This window comes from Elaeis guineensis, chromosome 3 (genome assembly GCF_000442705.2).
Source record: "Elaeis guineensis isolate ETL-2024a chromosome 3, EG11, whole genome shotgun sequence".
Classification (NCBI taxonomy): Eukaryota; Viridiplantae; Streptophyta; class Magnoliopsida; order Arecales; family Arecaceae; genus Elaeis; species Elaeis guineensis.
In genome coordinates this window covers 95044700-95063397 of record NC_025995.2, presented here as the reverse complement: position 1 = coordinate 95063397, position 18698 = coordinate 95044700, and the positions used below count along the sequence as shown (strand labels likewise).

Sequence of the window (18698 nt, the reverse complement as noted above, 5' to 3'; positions counted from 1 at the left end):
GATATCAAAAAGAAACAGGATGGGTCGTCCCTTACGTCAACCAAGCCATTCATCTCTTGACACGTAAACAATCCATTAAAAAAATCCAAACGTTGGCAATGTGTCAAGTTCTTATTGGTTGGCCAAGAAGTCCCCTGGAAATGACTTATCAGGAGATCCGCTCATGGCCCACATGCCTTCGCCGCGGCAAGTCTGCGACCGGACAAAGCGAGGGGAGTGAAATAAAAAAGGGGCCGGGAACGTGTTCCAAGGAGCTTCCCACCGTCACATGCCACGTTGCCATTGAGAAAAATAAGAAGACTCGGAGGAAGAAGCCCAAAAGAGGGGCAGACCAAACCAAGACATGGAGATCACGGCAATGAGAGCCCTACTACTGGTGGCTTTAGCCACCACTGCCTTCGCCTCCACAGCCGCCACCCCGCAAGGACCCGCCCTTCTCAAACTCAACACTTGGCTCCACCACCATTCCATCCTCCTCTCCAGAGGCATCGATTCATGTAAGTTTCCATTTATATTTTTTGTGTATAGTATGATATTAAAGGAATCCTGGATTAATGGCTCATCCTATCTATTGTCTCCAAATTACTTCCATTGTAGCCAATGTATCGCACTCTCTTCAGCAATCTGTCACCCAATATCTGGAGTTCCTCCATCGCTACACCGAAGACTCGTTTCCCGACCAAGTGAGCTTAATCTGGAGGGAGGTGCGTCTGAAGGTGATGGTGCCGATGCTGAGAGCCGCTGTGGTGTTGTCGATGATCATGTCGGTGATGCTGGTGATGGAGGCGGTGCACATGAGTGCGGTGAGCCTTGGGGTCAAGCTTCTACGCCGGAAGCCGGAGAAGCGCTACAAATGGGAGCCCATAACAGGGGATGTGGAGATGGGGAGCCAGGCTTATCCCATGGTCCTTGTCCAGATTCCCATGTACAATGAGAGAGAGGTAGATGGTCCTTTGTCTTCTATCTTTTATTTTATTTCGTGTGGTACTCTACTTAATTAGCTTTGATGGCTTGTTATGTCCAGGTATACAAACTGTCCATTGGAGCAGCATGTGGACTTACCTGGCCAACGGACAGGATCATAATCCAAGTTTTGGACGACTCAACCGATCCGGTAATTAAGGTAACTTGCGTCAAATCTTTATCACATGAAAGCATTAAGCTAGAATGCATTCGTATATTGATAAACTCATGAACAGTATATAGAAAGGCATATGTACGCAGAGTACACGCAAACAGTGCTGCTTTTACCCCTCATATTGGAAAATATTTTCCGTTGTAGCCAAATGGTTTTTTTTTTTTTTTTTTTAATGATTTTTGAGGCAGAAAATGAGGACATGGTCTTGGTGTGGGCTCCACCTTGTGGTTGCTTTTCACAAGATTTTTATGATGATGCTGGCCAAACAGGAAATCTGATGCTTCTTGTCATGTTAGGCCTGCATCACAGCGGTCAGATGAGGATGGATGGCCATGTTGGGTCCCAATAGTACTAATATATATATATTAGCATTCGTTGGTAATATAAGAATATTCCAGCTGCTATTCTGAGCAGATAAGGACTGCCAATGGGAAAGCTGAAGCAGATGTATATGGTGAAGCAGATGTGATTCCTTTCTTTGTTTCACTGTCATCTACTCCTTTAAGCTAAGAGGAAAGGTTATCATATTGTTTCTTGACAGCCTGGGCTACTACAAAGTTGTGAGCCAGAGGAGAAAGTCAATAAGATGGAGATTCTTTCTCTTGAAAATTTCACTGAGATAGTTTTATTTTGTAATCCAAATCTGACTACTCAACTACAGATGGCATATTCTGCGATGTCAAGTGGATCTTCCTTTGTTCTCTGTTGTGATTAAAAAAACTGTCCGTTGGACTAAAATAAGGTACCACTCTAGAGTATGGTTATGACGATAACACTTGTTACATAGATTATGCATCAACCCATGTTCCAGCCCTTTAGGATATAGCAATCAGACAAGCCACTTGTCCATGTATAAATAATGCATCAACCTGAGGTTAAGCTGAGATCAGGACACTCTTCTATAGTTGAATAATTGTCCTTTTCGAGTGTAGGTCAATAATTAATAACATATTGCCATTTGAAAAACGCATGGTGGTGAGGTTGAAGAGTAGGTGCAAAATAGTAAGATTTTGGTGGTTCTCTTTTGGAGGGGAACAGATCTCGGTGAAGTGATTAGATTCACTTGTTTTTGAGAACCAGGAGGGTAGGAAGCCTTGTCGAAATCAGGTGAGGGCAGGATTAGATTCACTTGGCTCCATTATTTTTCCATTGATGACAACTTTGTCTGCAATATTTTTACATTGCTGCTACGGCAGTCCTAAGAAAACTAAATGGCTACCTATGTTAAATACATAACCTAAAGTAGAAAAGCTCCACAATTTTTTTTCCTTTTTCTTAAAAAAATGGAACTGCAGCATAGTCTGCATGAACCATCTAAAATGCTGATTTTCCTTTTGAAGACATAGTTCAGCCCATCATATTCTTCAAATAACTTTATGTGATATGTTCATGAATGCGCAACTATGTATCACATTCTAAATCTCGATCACGATAATGTCGAACAACTGCTGTGGGTTTCATTCTATGTTTCATGATGTTAATGCTCCAGCATTGTATGAACTTCTCTTGTAACAAAATATGATCAATAATAGAATAAACTAGAGAGCCATGTCCCAAACAGTTTCTTACTAGAACCAACAGTCTAGATGATCTGGTCATTTGACGTCTTTTAAGGTAGCATATCAGGTCTTGCACTCTGTGGGTGCTAGCTTGGAAGAGAACACTCAAGGAAATTTTGCTGATGGATACAATCATAATGCATCGACATAGATTTGGTTGTGGAAAAAAACTAAAATGACACAAACTCTTCAACACCTAGACAAACACTTACTAGATTATGCAACCAGGCCTTTATTTTCTGAAAACTGTGAGTTGCAGATAAAAAATTTTGATAAATAGTAGTTTCCCATTCAAATGTATTAATCTTCGTTCTCTTAAGATCACACTACCAAACATGATTCCTATGGTCTGCAATTCGTGCAAGAAGCCCTTAAATCCTTTTACGGGACATCATTTGGTTCAAATTGAATATTTAAATGTTATTTCTATGTAAAAACTGGTCAAAATAGATTTTATTTGGTTCTTCGGTTTCAATCAGATGTATTTAAAATTCATGGACAAACACATACAAGCAACATGGTGTTAGAGGTGTTCCAAAAAGAATACATGATTCCTTCATCTGAATCTAATCTAACTATATCCGATAGAAGGGAAGCATAGCAATTTGTTCTATTTCAGAAGGATTGATTCCCCTAGCGAATTCTAATATGTTCCATTTGTCATGGTAATGTTTCCTTGCTACAGGATTTGGTGGCACTTGAGTGCAAGATTTGGGCAAGCAAAGGCATGAATATAAAATATGTAGTTCGGGAGACCAGGAAGGGGTACAAAGCAGGAGCCCTGAAAAAAGGAATGGAGCAAAGCTATGTCCAACAATGTGACTTTGTTGCCATATTTGATGCTGATTTCCAGCCACAATCTGATTTTCTTATGAGAACAATCCCTTTCCTCATGTATAATTCAAACATTGCTCTAGTTCAAGCACGGTGGGACTTTGGTAAGCATATTTCCTCTTTCCAACATAAGCTATAGTGCTAGTCTTAGTAGTTATTTATCATGGTCCATTTATATAATTTTTTTATGAATTATAGATGTAAATAGTGAAGCAATTTGAACTTCAGACTATGGATCCCAGCTACATAAGTCAAGATCTAAATCATAATTATCCTGAAGTTACTTGTATGCAATTCGAAACCAAATGCACTCTCAATTGGTATTAAATTCAACCTGTGGTATGCACCAAGTCATTTGATTTCCAAAATGTGTTGTAGTTAGGAAGGCTGCAACAAGTTCAAAAATTTATTGAATAACTTAAATTCACTTGTTGAGATATATTTAACGTCAGTTTGTCAAAGGCCCTCTGTCCTCACAAAGAATTGAAGCATTCTCCACTCTGAAAATCACCAGCAATCTTCATTAACGATGCTAATTACAAGAAGATGACATATGTTCGTTCAAAATTTTCAGAAGCCATTTTATAAATTCCTCCTTGAATTTAGTACCAGATAAATTGCAGAATCAAGACAATAGATCGTAACTGGAACTGAGAAGTTTAACGCAAGGCCAACTTGCAATAGAATGAAAAAAAATCTAGGGTAATATAAGTTCTAGGATAGTTGAATCATGCCTGTGGAAATAGGCATTACAGGCTTGACAAATTCATGGAAAATTATGAGGAAGAGACAACCAGAATTTCAATGTTTATTATTTATGCGGGAATTAGACATCACTGTTAAAATATACTTGTCAAAGAGTATGATGCCCTCTATGCCCATGGTAGCTAGTAGCTGCATCTTAAATGCCCTCTACATGCATTTCACTTGATAAATTTACTTCAAGTAGATGATAGTCTGATCAAAGTATTGATTGGGACATAGCGATCTTGTCTAGAATAGTACAAGTAATTTGACCTTACCTTGCACCAACGGTTTTTGTAATGCAAAGACAAGTAAGAATTCATGAACCATGTCATTTAGTCTAATCTATGCTGGTGATACATGAAAATATTACTAAAAATTTTCGTTAGAGGTCTCTCCAAAAAAGAATTAATGATCTCCATCCTTAGATTCATATCACAAACCTTAAATAGACTGATTTTCCATCATTAAAAAAATTGAAACTTGTGAATAGGCTGATAAAGAATACAATGGATGGCTCATTTAGAAAGGTCATGTAACAAATAAGAAAATTAAATGAAAATTGACTGAATATGTCCCTTTTCTTGGAAAGAAAATTTATTCATATAGGTGATTGCAGGTTAAGCAAGAAAAGAAAGCTCCAGATGATCAAAGACAATCCTGAACATAAACACAATTGACTAAACTTGTTGTATGAATTTGCAAAATTGATTTACATTGGTCTTCATGACAATTGGCCAAATCATGTCTTCACATCACATAACAAAACTCCCACTAACTTTTATCGAACCTTATCCTCCTTATTTCCAATCAGCTTGACCTTGGTTTGAGACCTAGTCTCTTCCTGAAGTTGGCCTTTATTGTACTTGTTCAGACTATCCTTCCTTGGTGCTATTGCTAGCCTTCTTCTTATGTACTCAATCTAGGTGCATCACACCAAATATACCACCCTTCCACCAGAAATCGCTGTAACTCCATTATGTTCCCATTAAGCTCATAAGTCTCCAAATTTCTGAGCTTTCAGACTGGAAAAGCGAAGCTAGTAGCCAGTTTATAACTACCATACACCATCCCATGTTCCCAGTGTTATTCGGTGATTTCATAAAACTGCATAGATATATGTATGTCATTCACCCCTCGCTAGTTTTCTGGCATAAGCACTAGACTATGCAAACCAGGCGTCTTGAGAGTTTAAACATATTTTCACTTTTTCAGATATTTAATTTTAAATATGGAATCACATGAGAAGAAAATTAATACCAAAGACAATAGCTTTACTTGCTCTGATATCCATTTCTCAATTGACAGGACATTATTGACGTGGCATTTGCCGCGCAATTTTGCAGTGAATTACGACCAGTGCCTGATGACAAGGATACAGAAGATGTCCCTAGATTATCACTTCAAAGTAGAACAAGAAGCAGGCTCATCTACCCATTCCTTCTTCGGTTTCAACGGTAACCAGCAACTAATCTTAGAGCCAGTTCAATTGTTTAGCAGGAGAAAAGTCATCAATCGGATAACATTTGCTGAAAGATCAAATCAAGAACTTTTTACCTTCCTAATGAAATGGCTAGGGGCGGCAATGGGTTCGGTTGGGTCTGGTCAAGTAAGCATAAACAACATTCAAGACCTTGACCCTTACCCGACCCGACCCAATATCTCTGGTCACCCATTTGACTCCAACCTAATCTATTTTGCAAGGCTCAATCTCCAACAATCTAAATTAGCTTACCAAATCCAATATTTACAGTTCTTATCAGCTGTATCAAGAAAAAGGCCAGTCACCCAAAATTTCTTATCCAAGTTCATTGACTCAAACCAACATAAATATTTTCAACCTAAATTGAACTCTACCTTTATAACCTGAGTTGGGTCAAAGCTTGATCCATATCTGGCCCATTAGAATTTCAGGTCATAAAAATTAACCAATGCCTGGACCTAACTAAAAAACCCTTGACCCAAAACTGACTCAAATATGGTAGGATCAGGTCAGCCTTTTCAAACCAAGTCAATTTTTTGCCACCTTTAAAGATGCCATAACAGAATTTGTATCCAATCAAGAGAATAACTTGAGCTGAATACTGACTTCTTTGATCAGAAAGAAAACAAATCAGGACATGTAATCAGTATGTCTAAGTGATGAAAAAAGTTATATAATTTGGCAGACGAGCAAAGAATTACTGCTTGTTTATATTAATAGGGACTGCTGGTGTCTGGCGAATATTGGCTATAAATGAAGCTGGAGGTTGGAAGGACCGAACGACTGTGGAAGATATGGACTTGGCTGTTCGAGCAAGTCTCAAGGGTTGGAAATTTTTATATGTTGGTGACATCAAGGTATTGATTTTGTCTGTGTTCAAAGAATTTCTCTAATAAGTAACTTGGTATCACTTAGTAGCATCATCACATTCTTATGGCAGGTCAAAAGTGAACTGCCGTGTACATATAAGGCTTACTGTCACCAGCAGCATCGGTGGACATGTGGTGCTGCAAACCTATTTAGAAAGATGGCATGGGATGTTATATTGAGCAAGGTAGACCTTCTTCAAAAACATAAGCTTTAAAAACATATATGGACAGATGTTACCTAACAATCATGTCTTTTGTGTCTTTTATGTGGAGCAGGAAGTATCCCTATGTAAGAAATTCCACGTGATCTATAGCTTTTTCTTTGTACGGAGAATTATAGCCCCAATTGTCACCTTTTTTCTCTACTGTGTGGTGATTCCAATATCAGTCTTGGTTCCAGAAGTCAGTGTTCCCATATGGGGGATGATTTATATCCCTACAACTATTACCATTCTCAATGCCATCAGAAATCCTAGGTTCGTTGCCGAAGAAGTATCTCATTCTAATGACCAAAGTCTCTCCTCTTTCTTTTGTTGAAACTAGAATTTGAATTATCTAGTATCTGATTTTGTGTAACAGCTCTCTCCATATAATGCCATTCTGGATTCTGTTTGAGAATGTCATGTCCATGCATCGCATGAAAGCAGCCCTGATCGGTTTATTGGAGACAGCAAATGTGAATGAATGGGTTGTAACGAAGAAGCTAGGAGATGCTCTCATGGAGAAGCCTGATATCACTTTGCCTGTAAAGTCCCCAAATAAGTTTAGAGACAGGTAACTACAATTTTATCTCAGAAGAGCTTACTACAATTGTAGAAATGAAACTGATATCAACGTATGCTATGTTCTGTTTCTCAGGTTCAACTTGTCAGAACTTGGATTTGCTGTCTTTCTCTTATTTTGTGCATCCTATAATGTTGCCTATGGAAAGAACTACTGCTATGTCTACATCTACCTCCAAGCCATTGCTTTTGTTGTCATGGGCATTGGTTATATTGGCACCTTCATCTTCAACTCCTAGCAAGTCCAAACACCAATATTCATTACATTCTGTAACTTGGCAATTCTTTCATGGTTTAAGATTGTTCAGAGGGTACACATGTTGAAGTGGAATATTTGTTTATTTCAGAGCCTTAAGAGGCCTGCAATGAGCTGATATGTGACACCATGGTGTCAGATAATAGCCTACTGCCACCGGATCGATCGGCAAAATTTTGAAGAGCCTTCCCTCATTCAAATCTGTTTGAAGCATTTACTTTCACAGACATACCCACCATTCTTTCATGCTCTGTAAAAGCATTGACTTTGCTTATGAATGGATTCTTCCTTTTCCTCAGTTGTATGAAGTAATTATATTTTCATGGATTGTCTTCAAACTTCAAAGGAAACTTGAATGCTGTCCGTTAACCAGTGTGTATTCACCATGTTCTATGATGGCTGATCATCGATGCTTGTTAAAACAGTGATGACTATGGAGGTAAAACCATCACAAGAGGTCATTAAATTATCTATATCAAGATCAAGAAGGGCCTGTTGGCATTGTTGTTGGTTCTGTGTTTTTGTTCTGCACAAGTTGGTGACATATCGTGTTGAGATTGATGTCGACGATCGCATTTCCGCAAAACTTATGCTATCCTTTTGTTTCCACTCTTTTTTCAATAGAACTTTGCTTCCAAAATGTCTTAAAAATTTACCAAGAGGTTTCATCGTATACAATCTAGTTCGTTTCTCTTCTCCGATTCTTGAAAACAAAAACATAAAACAAGAGCAATACCAAACAGGCCCCGACCAGTCATATCTGCCGGAAGCAACTCGCTATTTTTTAAAACCGACATGTTTCCCAATTACAACAGATTCCTTACAATAAAAATGATACAAGGAAAGTATAGCTTCGATACTTCAGCAACTGATTGAGAAACAGATGAGAATAAATTTGGAGAGAAAGAACATAAAAAATGCAGCTTCACATAAGGTCTCTCTATCTTAATTATCTAGTCAATGACTTCAAACTTAGAAATTTACAGAAGCCACTGTTTGGGTATTGGAAAGATTCATCAAACCACGGACGAGGCAGGATTGTGACTAGCAGCCATCCGGGATCACTGCTTTAGTTGTCAGCTCTAGACTTAAAAGAAAAGACTTCAATGGGACCGTAGGCACAAAGTAACCCACGTGAGAACCCATGAAAGCAAACAGGATGAGCACTGGAGTAATTGCCATCAAGTCTCACGAACACAACCATTAGGATGGTTTATTCTCACTGATTACACGGGTGCACCTCTGCGTATTACTCCCGGATGTAAGTGAGGCTCGTAAAAGGCCCTTTCTTGACCTTCAGCCAATCCCAGACCTAGAGGTGGGCCTGGACCATTAGCAGACCAACAACGGATCAGCCAGTCCAATGCAGCTTGCGGCAGCCTATAGTTTTTCATAGCAGCGCCATATAGGAAAGCGGCTGCACTCATTATCTCACTGTGAAGTTATTTAAATACTCCTGCCGGAATATGGTGATAATCAAACTCATTCTACAGAAACCTTATGAACTTTATTTAAATATAAAAAAAAAAAAAAAAAAAACTTCTTTGTATCTGAAAAAAATCTCTATGATTTTGGTTCATAAAATTATGCAAAATGAGTCGTGAATCTAGCAAATTCACATTGCTGCTCTTCCATTGAACACAAAACATTACCACATCCACAGACTATCATCTTTAGAGAAGTAGGACGGGAAATCCCAGCCCTAAGTACGGTGAGGTCTAGATTCAAACCCAGGTCCTTGGCACCAACCGCAAACCCAAAGAATTTGATCCATGCCGTTGACCACACCAACTAGAGAGTTACCAAGCAAGAAATTCTCAAAGCCAGAATCCAACAAAGGCTTCTAAATAATGCAGTGGAATCAGTTGGTAAACATCAACTCCAGCAATATTTAGATACGTATTCACCCATTCGACAGGGAAAACAAACTCATACAACAGGTAGATTTAATCACGTCTTACTTATTGATACATTAAGTACAGACACGACAACTTTACCAAAAATTAACTCAAGTACATCATATGAACAAATGTCAAAAATATAAGCCAAAAGAATAAATCGGGGCAATGGGGAAAAATGAGGGAATGCATAGATAATTGAAGGATGCGCTCAAACCAAACGTTTCATTAGTTTGTAACCTGGAGGCATATTTATGTATACGAAACCCTGCTTTTCTGACCAAACTGGAAACAGCACTCAACAGAAAGGTATCCTTCAAAACCTTTGGAGAGGCTATCCTCTACCGCACATGCTGAGGTCTGCAGACAGCCAAGTGAGCAACGTTTATTCATTTCAGCAGGGTAATCAGCTGTACCATCAACCATTCTCACAGCCAAGTCCGACTCTGAAGATCTGGCAACAAAAGTTTGCTTCAATCGCTTGGACTTCATCAGATGATTAGAGTTTGTTGGGTTTAAAAACTTTGATTCTTCCTCATCATGTTCATCAGCATCTAGAGGAGGTTTCCTCTTTGATCCGGGGAGCAGATTCAATCCTGCAATGCAATCAATGATGGTGAAAAACGGCTCAAGTTAGGGACTAGACTTGGGTTTTTAAATTCAAACTATTGGAGTTCCAGAGAAATTAAAGTATATTACCACTGAAAGTGTTAGATATACTAGGTTGTTCTTCCATGTCAGCACAGCCAAAAATATAATCTTCAGTGCTGCAATTTTTGGATTGACTCATTCTGCATCTGGAAAAGAACATTATGTAAACAAGGCTGCCAGAAAAAGAAAGTTCCAGTTAAGCAACCAGAGGCATGCAGTTGCTTGCGACGTTCACAAGAGATAAGACTGAAAACCAGCAATACAGTTCAAAAACCATGACAGGCAGTTATCTCGCTGCCTCAGAATAGCCATATATGCAAATGCTAGAGAAAACTATTGAAGACCAGGAGCACATCCTGGCCAAGAACAAAATGCAGCAGCTAAAGCAGAGGAGTAGAGAGAATCATATATTCTCCAATGAGAAGAACAACCATGCAAAGATAACCTCTCATGCCAACCAGTTTCTTTCTAACATTGATCTGCAATTACTATGACAAATATCTATTTTCAAAAAAAAAAGAAAATTACTTTTAAATAACTAGTGTCATGACTTTTGCCTTTATTCTTATTTAAAAAAAAAAAAAACTTGGAGAATCTTAAATCTTTTATTTCACAGTTTCTCCCACTAGAAGGTTTGAAACTCCCTATTCCAAAAAAGTACCTGTTTAATCTCGGCTAGACCATCTCAACATATGAAATTTTATGCTCTTCTATAATCTCTCTTCGAGTATGTCCACCGTACTAAAAAAAGGTAAAACATAAACTAATCTCAAATTCATCAGTGTAAAGTTTTTATGTACCAATGTTCCAGCAGTGATCTTGATTTTTCAGGAACCTTTCAAGGCTTCAATCATGGCAGATATCTCAGCCAAAAACTTGTTTGTATTGGTATTGGGCAATCACCTCTGTCATATAACCTCTATCTTAGCCTTATTATATTGGCTGATACGAAGCGATATATCTTGATATAATGACCTATATAATATCAAAATCTCAACCAACAATTCCTAATCTGCCTTTTACAATCTTAAATTGATGTTTTTTTACTAAAATAACCAAGATGTCAGAAATCTTTGTTCCTATCATATCAGCCTAGATGTCAAAAACCTTGGTAATTCCCTATTTTTCCTAATTTTCTACCTTGGCTGAAATCAGTGTTTTAAAAGGCTGCGGTATGCAGGTGGTCAAGGGACACATAGCACACATGCAGTAGGAGGCTGCATAGGCAGTTAGTTCTTTTTTAATTATATAAAATTAATAAAATATATTAACTTCAGTTAAAGTAACAATAATCACTATTAATATTCTTCTGGATAAAAATATCAATATTAATGACAACGATAATTAGCACTGCTTATTACTCATTACTTGATACTAATAGCAACAGTTTTAACATAACAGAAACCCATATCTGGCTTAATCATCAATTTAAACACACTCCACCCACATAGGACCACAAAAGAGTGGGGCACATACCTGGCCGCATAATGCTAAGCGGGCTGTATATGCAGTCACAACATGATAATTAAGTCACATATATGGCTGTGTAGCAAAAGCACTAAGTGGATGCTTTTTGGGTCTACATAATGACCACAGCTAGGAAGTACACATAGCCAATGCAGTGACATTAGGGGACTGCATATGCATATGTGGCCTCATGCATCAGATTTTAGAACATTGGTGACAATAAACCAAATTGTCAGTCCTCTCAATATCAGGCATCCTTCGACACAGCCCATGTCGCCATGATTAAAAACCTTAGGACTTTACCACTCTAACAAGCAATACCTGAATGCACAATCATCTGCCCCTGCTTCAAGCAATCAGATGTCATGCTGCTCCCTTCATGAAAAAAATATAGTAAAGGTGCTAAGATTGCAAAAACCCCATGTCTGCATGCTCTGCAAGGGCATACAGGTGTCTATCTGAATGATGTTTATTACTATGGATATTGGTTTGTATTTTGAGCCATTAAATATCAAGACAAGTCAGCTAGATTTCATTCCCTTGCTTCAAGTCCTAGATACGTGGCACTCCCAACCAAAGTTTTAAATACCGGTACCGGACCCCATGCCGGTTGGTATGGTACGGTATCATACCGTATCATGTCGTATGGTACCGTGCTGTACCGACAATAAAAAAAATCAAAAAAAATCTCACCCTCCAGCACAAAAAAAAAAAAGAAATCCGAACCGGACTGAACCGTACCGAACCGGGCGGTTCAGGCCGAAACCATTCCGAACCAACCGGTTCGGGCTATTTTTGAAAATCCGGCCGGAACCGTCCCGATTCCCCACAGATCCGGTTCGACATGCCACGAATTGTCCAGTTTGGGACGGTTTTGAAAACTATGCTCCCAACAAGCTATCCACTTGCATATATAAAGACTTTAAAAGAAAAACAAGATTGGAATCAAGGCAAGAAAAGAAGGTATGAAAGATCTCAGAAAATCTGCGCACCAAGGAAAGCCACAGAATTTTCCTACCTTATGACACCTCTATTATTTTTTAGCAGAGCCTAGAAGCAAAGTCAAGGTGGACTCTCGGTTTCTGTACAAGTGGACAAGAGTCCACCATTGAGACAGGTATTTTTTACTCCATTCCATATAAGTAGCGTTGATAATTGAACTACCGTCATTAAAAAATAAATCATTAAAAGTGGTACTAAAGGACTTTCCAACTATGTGACATTCATCATATCACAAAAAGCTTGTACATACAAATCACCATTGGAGAAGGAAGCCAAACCTGTACATATGCTCGACAAAGTCATCAATAAGAACAGGCCAAGCACCTAGAAGATAAACCAAAGGAGTTTAATCATGCTTTAGGATGTTCTGATATCATACCACAATAAGAAACAAATATGACAATATAACACTTCATGATTACCTTTTGGATCATAACCTTCAAGATCTTCATTTACACATCGGCTGAAAGCCAGGACTTGTTGCCAAGTATCTTCAGATATATTATGACGTTGATGTTCCTAAGTTAAAAATAAATAAATAAATAAACAAAAGACATAACTGTTTTGGGGTTAAAGGTCGTCAAAGATAGCTGTGGTATTAAGAAAGAATTACAGGAAAGCTCCATATAACAAAGCAGATGAGAACTCCATGGAACAAAACAGGAGACAAATTAAGTGGCCAAAATACACAATGTGTATTTATATGGATAGGTATGTGTATGTCACTCATTTCTTTATCAAAAGATATCCAGATTTTAGTACATAATTTAGAACATAATGATGTGCCTTGACTCGAGAAAACTCTGATGCACTTCAACATTGTTAAGCACTTTATTCAAAATTCACACCCTATCCTAAAAGTTCATGACTAATTTTCAAATGACTGACAACTCATAACAGATCAAAGGATAAGAATTCCATGGGATCTAATGCCAAGTGGTCTTCAAGGGGCAAACAAGACCAATTTGGACTTGACGGTCATGTTCTGCAATTCATCTGAAGTGTGATCTGTACATGCTAATCTCTATTTATGTATCCTTCCATTCCAAATGACTACAGACAGTTTGATCAAGAATCAGTACTGTAAAGTAACAATATAAAGAAACCAAGGTAGACTTATCTGTTCGTAAAGCCCTTCCAATGGATCAATATTCTGAAACTTCAGTAGAGATTCTATAAACATGTGTATGAACCAATTGAGTGATATCTAGTATGTCCCTTTTTGAACCAATCCTCTGGTATCTGTAACTTCAGTACAGATTCCATAAACGTGTATGAATAAGTTGAGTGATATCTAGTAGGTCCCTTTGTGAACTAATTCTCTGGTATCTGTTCTTCCAGCAATTCCAAGCAGTTGCCTTTTTGAACACCAGTAATGCAATATAATCTCATGATGAAACTTCTCATAAACTCTTTCAAACAATCCATCAGCTATATATCCACTTCATTCAACAATCAAATGTTGGACAATAACCTTAAGTACTTCCACTCGAAGCATTTTCCCAAATGGATTTCAATAAAATTTTCTACAGGAATATAAGTGAGTAGGATGGTAAAACTCATGCCAAAAGTTACAAAGTCAATTCAGATATGCCATTAACAAAGCATATAACTCTCACGAAAAATGAAAGTTGGATATGGAAACAGTAGAAAAATTAAAAGAAAAAAATTCAGTTCGATTTTATTCTGCCAAGGATTTTTGTTATTAAAAAAAAAAAAGGAAATCAACTACGTTGTAATATTCCCACAAGTTCATATGACAGAAAATCAGATTTCAGCATTTTTTTTACAAAATTTTATATGAAGCAGTGATGACAAGAAGATAGACAATTGAGAATAAAAGAATTTAGAAGAAATCATGATAAACTTTATAACTCTTTCCAGGGACTAACTAAAAGAAATCACTTGCAGTTACGCTGTACAACAACCATGCATTTAAAGTTTTCATACCTGAACAAAGTTGCACCATTGGTTAAGCAACCGGAACCTTCCATTCAGAACTAATCTCCAGGCAGTTATGGCCCTCTGCACAGCTGAAAACATTTGAAAGGCATATATACTAATCAAGATAACAAAGAAATCTAAACATTAGCTTGGTCATGTTTTTTCTTCTTTTTTTTAGAAAAAAGAACCAAGAAACAATCTTACTGATGTTCTTCTGCCCACTTTCACAGCAAAAGAAGAAGACAAAATCATAGAAGCAATTGAAATTACGAGAATCTACCTGCACGGTAGGATTTTTTTTTTTTTTTTTTTTAGTATATCGACTTAAAACCCAATAAATTAACTACAAGCTTGATAAGCGAAAGTCTTCCGAGAAAGGAAAATAACTTAAAAGTTAACACTCACAGACAAGTCAAAACATGACATAAGCTTGTAAATGTCATTAACAATTGCCTCCCTGAAAATCAAAGATCAAGTTGAGATAGTTAGCAAACAAAAGGGGAAAAAATTCTTCTGGAGGAGCAAATGGCACAAATAAATACACAAATATCTGAGCTATAAAAAGCACAAAAATGCATGTTTATGCATGTCAACATTAAAAAAAAAAAAAGGGTCTATGGAAGCAAATACGATGGGAGGGAGAGACTACTAGAATACTTCTCATGCAAAACATACTTATGGGTGGCATCATCATCCATCATCCAGCTTGGGTTCCAACAAGAACCCAGATCACAAATCAGTACAGTAAATAAACATTACCATCTAGACTATACAACAAAAACTCCCGATGGTCAATACGTGGTTATTATGCTTGACCATTTGTCCTAATACCTCTGTCAAATTATCAAACACAGGCAGTAATCGATGATCTAGGTCTTTCATTCAGCAAAATTTATGGTGATGAACAACATAGAGAGACTTTTATTGAATGGCTCAGGTTCCCATGCTAGAACTATGTTGAGCATGGTATGTCAAAAATGATCATGCAAATTATAAAACAAGTTTATCTTAATCAAGGATTGCGGAACTGGTACTGGCGGCCGTATTGGCCGGCCGACGGTATAGTTTGGTATGGTTTCGAATCGTAGCAAATCGTGGCGAACCGACGAAGGCAAGCACACCTGAACCGAGAGAAAAAAAAAACAGAGAAAGAGAGAGAAATAGAGAGAAATAGAGAGGGAGGAAGAAAGAAAAGGAGGGAGAAAAAGGGGTCGGAGGGGCCGCCGAACGGCCTCCGGCTAGCCGCTGTGGCTGCTGGACGGTGTAGTCCATGCGCGCGGCTCCGCGGGCGTGAAACAGGGGCGACGCTCCTGTTTCGCAATTTTTCTCTTTTAAAACCGAAAGTTAAGTGAAGCCGGTAAACCATTTGCCGAGTTCACTATTTAAAAGCTTTTTTAAAAAAAATTAAAATCAATGAAGTCGGCAATTGGATTGCCGACCTCATTGATTTAATTTTTTTAAAAAAATATTTTAAACAGTGAAACCGGCAAACTTTTAAATTTTTTTAAAAAATATTTTAAACAGTAAAGCCAACAAATGGTTTGTTAGCTTCACTTAAGTTTTTCGATTTTAAAAAAAAGAGGTCGCATGAATGGAGGTGACAGCCTCTGTTCCGCAATCGCGATGCCACCCACACTGCTTCCGCCACCCTCTCCCTCGGTCCCGATAAAGTCCGCATCCGCAACTGCGACGCCGCCGCTCCCATCTCCAGTGATCTCCCCCACTCTCTCTTTCTCGCTCATTTCAAAGCCCTATTGGGCGAATCGACGAGCCGTGCGGACGCTTCCGCAGCCCTCCGGCGACTGCAGCGGCCCCCAGTGGCCCCGGCATGGCGTCAACACTTCCCCTCTCCTCCTCTCTCTCCCTCCCTCTCTTTCTTCTCCGGCACCGGCGTGTGCTATTTTCCATGCCGGAACCGTCCCGCTTCCCCTCCGGTCCGGTTCGGCGCCTGGTTCGGGACGGTTCCGAGAACGCTGATCTCAATGACTACCTATCATGCGAAAAGGCCACGTACGTGCTCAAACATATATGCAATGCAAAGGTGTGGTCTCCTCATTTCAAGAGCTTGCAAAATGCAGATGCAAAAAAAAGAAAAAAACAATATTATTATATGTTGGCAATTTTCTAAAAGCTGAAGTTTGTACATATCACAACAAAAGGACACACCTTCTTTCCCCACAGTACTCCAATGATTTTGAGAGCACAGCCAACAATTCCTTTGAGGTAGCTTGGTCATTTCCTGATACAATATCTGTAGATGAATACCATCAACATAACATTCAGTTATAAAAAGAAATGATTCAACAATAATTTTTTGGTATTCTGAAATTATATGGAAATATACACATCCACATGATCAAGTCGAATGGATAAAACATGATAAAAAAATAAATGGCGCACTTGGATGCCATGGATATATATGAATTATAATTAGGTTACAACCTTACAAACTAAGACATATAACTACTGCTCACAAACCTGTGTTTCACTATAAAGAAGCATGCCTCATGATATTATAGCAAAAACAATTGACATAAAAGAATGCCTTCTAAGCTTAGCATGAAAAAGGAAAAATGTCGCATCTTGTATTCTGCTTCACATCGACCAAAATTAATGATAAATTGGTAAAAAGTATTCTGTATCGCAGCTCGTATTAATAAGAAAAAAGAGGAAAAAAAATCAAAGGTTATGTCCAATTCGCAGGTTATAAATCGTGAGAGAGGTTCAACAATGTAGTTGTAAAATATGAAGAAGCTACTTCAATAAAACCTTCAGTTACTGACAGCTGCTATTCTTTTCTAGCTGTTTTGACTAGAATGACATGGACCAACAAAGTCAAATCTAAACCACTCAAATTATTGCCACCAGTAGAAATTATAAAATCAACTAAAAATCCTTCGCTTGTCTTTTTGTTTGACTGCATAAAAAGAAATTAAGCCCTCCAAGAAGCCAATTTCTTTTCATTAAAGAACCCGTTTATGATTATCGTGGCATATACAATAAAAATGTGGTTTCTAAAACGAGAATTGGCCCCAGAAATTTTCATCACATTATCAAACTGCTCCATTTCAACGTCAAAACAACAGGGGCTAGCAGTTCAGAATCTAAATTCTGCCTCGTCCATCAAGGCTCCTCAGCAAAACCCACGTCTCCAAGAGACAGACCTTCCACTTCCACCAATAAACTACTGCCCCAAGAACACCAAAAGCCCTAAATCCATCACCACCTCCCCAACCGATGCACCGATTCCCTCATCAAGATGAAAATTTCACATCAAAACCATCCAAAACAGCGTATTCCGATTCAAATTCAGGGAACATCGGATAAAAAGAAAAACGAGAACCAAATACAGTCCAAAAAAAGAAACAAAAGAGAGAAAAAGAGAAGGAACCGAGGTCAGACGAGGAGTCCAGCCGCTCACCGCAGTATCTCGCGTAGATCTCGAAGATATCGAGCCGGTGGGGCATCGAGGAGATCATGGAACGAGCCAGGGTTCCAAGAAGGAATCTTGATCACAAGAATTAGAACCCTAGATCGAAGCTGACGGCCAAAACCCCTTTCTCCCCCTCCAGTCTCCGAGAGGGAATGGGAGAGCGGTGATGGCGTTCGGGGACCAGTGAACCCCAGAGGATGCCCCCTCTCACGTGAGGAACTTTATATAGTCGGCTGCGGGCGAAGCGAGAGTTATACGCGGAAGAAGTTTGTACTGAATGGAGACATCCATCGAAGCAAAGGTTGGGACGATCAGGACCGTAGAATACGTACCGTTGTGATTTGATCCGATTCGGTGGAAGGCGACCCTTGGGCAATTTGTGGCGAAGGAAAAACAAATTGACATCCTTGTCCACCGCATAAGGTGTGTGTGTGGGTGTGGTGGTGTGTGTGGGTGGGCGAGTAATTCCTTATCCACCGCATAAGGTGGAGAAAAAATATACCATTTCATCGTGTTGCATCATGTTATATAATTAATAAAAAAATAAATATTAAATATAATTTAATTTTTTTAAATACAATAAAATATTATAAAATATAAATAAAATATTATAATATTATTATAATATTATATTAATT

General features: G+C 38.4%; 2 protein-coding genes across 4 annotated transcripts; one reads left to right on the top strand and one right to left on the bottom strand.

Annotated features, from left to right (window-relative positions):
• The first annotated feature begins 263 nt into the window (after positions 1–263).
• Positions 264–8034, top strand: LOC105041738 (glucomannan 4-beta-mannosyltransferase 9). Of its 2 annotated transcripts, XM_010918749.4 has the most exons (10): positions 264–497; positions 598–941; positions 1025–1123; positions 3383–3635; positions 5622–5732; positions 6479–6615; positions 6699–6812; positions 6904–7103; positions 7207–7401; positions 7486–8034. In XM_010918749.4, exons 1-10 carry the CDS (start codon positions 344–346, stop codon positions 7646–7648), a joined length of 1770 nt encoding a protein of 589 aa, XP_010917051.1. In that variant the 5' UTR covers positions 264–343; the 3' UTR covers positions 7649–8034. The 2 variants fall into 2 exon arrangements, with proteins under 2 accessions (XP_010917051.1, XP_019704463.1); XM_019848904.3 differs by lacking the exon at positions 5622–5732.
• Positions 8035–9534: 1500 nt separating this feature from the next.
• Positions 9535–18285, bottom strand: LOC105041739 (defective in cullin neddylation protein AAR3). 2 transcript variants are annotated; one of them, XM_010918751.2, is made up of 9 exons: positions 18049–18285; positions 16794–16878; positions 15033–15084; positions 14832–14907; positions 14634–14716; positions 13106–13202; positions 12962–13007; positions 10263–10387; positions 9535–10159 (listed from the first exon to the last, which is right to left on the bottom strand). In XM_010918751.2, exons 1-9 carry the CDS (start codon positions 18104–18106, stop codon positions 9816–9818), a joined length of 966 nt encoding a protein of 321 aa, XP_010917053.1. In that variant the 5' UTR covers positions 18107–18285; the 3' UTR covers positions 9535–9815. The 2 variants fall into 2 exon arrangements, with proteins under 2 accessions (XP_010917053.1, XP_010917055.1); XM_010918753.3 differs by having other exon boundaries at positions 10263–10360.
• Between the last annotated feature and the right edge of the window lie 413 nt (positions 18286–18698).

Bases quoted from the DNA above. Each gene is read 5' to 3' on its own strand.
- LOC105041738 (XM_010918749.4), top strand. From the start codon at position 344: ATGGAGATCACGGCAATGAGAGCCCTACTACTGGTGGCTTTAGCCACC. The intron at 1,124-3,382 runs GTAACTTGCGTC...TCCTTGCTACAG, and splicing joins CAACCGATCCGGTAATTAAG to GATTTGGTGGCACTTGAGTG. The intron at 6,616-6,698 runs GTATTGATTTTG...TTCTTATGGCAG, and splicing joins TATATGTTGGTGACATCAAG to GTCAAAAGTGAACTGCCGTG.
- LOC105041739 (XM_010918751.2), bottom strand. From the start codon at position 18,106: ATGATCTCCTCGATGCCCCACCGGCTCGATATCTTCGAGATCTACGCG. The intron at 16,879-18,048 runs GTGAGCGGCTGG...ATTCATCTACAG, and splicing joins GATCTACGCGAGATACTGCG to ATATTGTATCAGGAAATGAC. The intron at 13,008-13,105 runs GTAATCATGAAG...TTTATCTTCTAG, and splicing joins TGAAGGTTATGATCCAAAAG to GTGCTTGGCCTGTTCTTATT.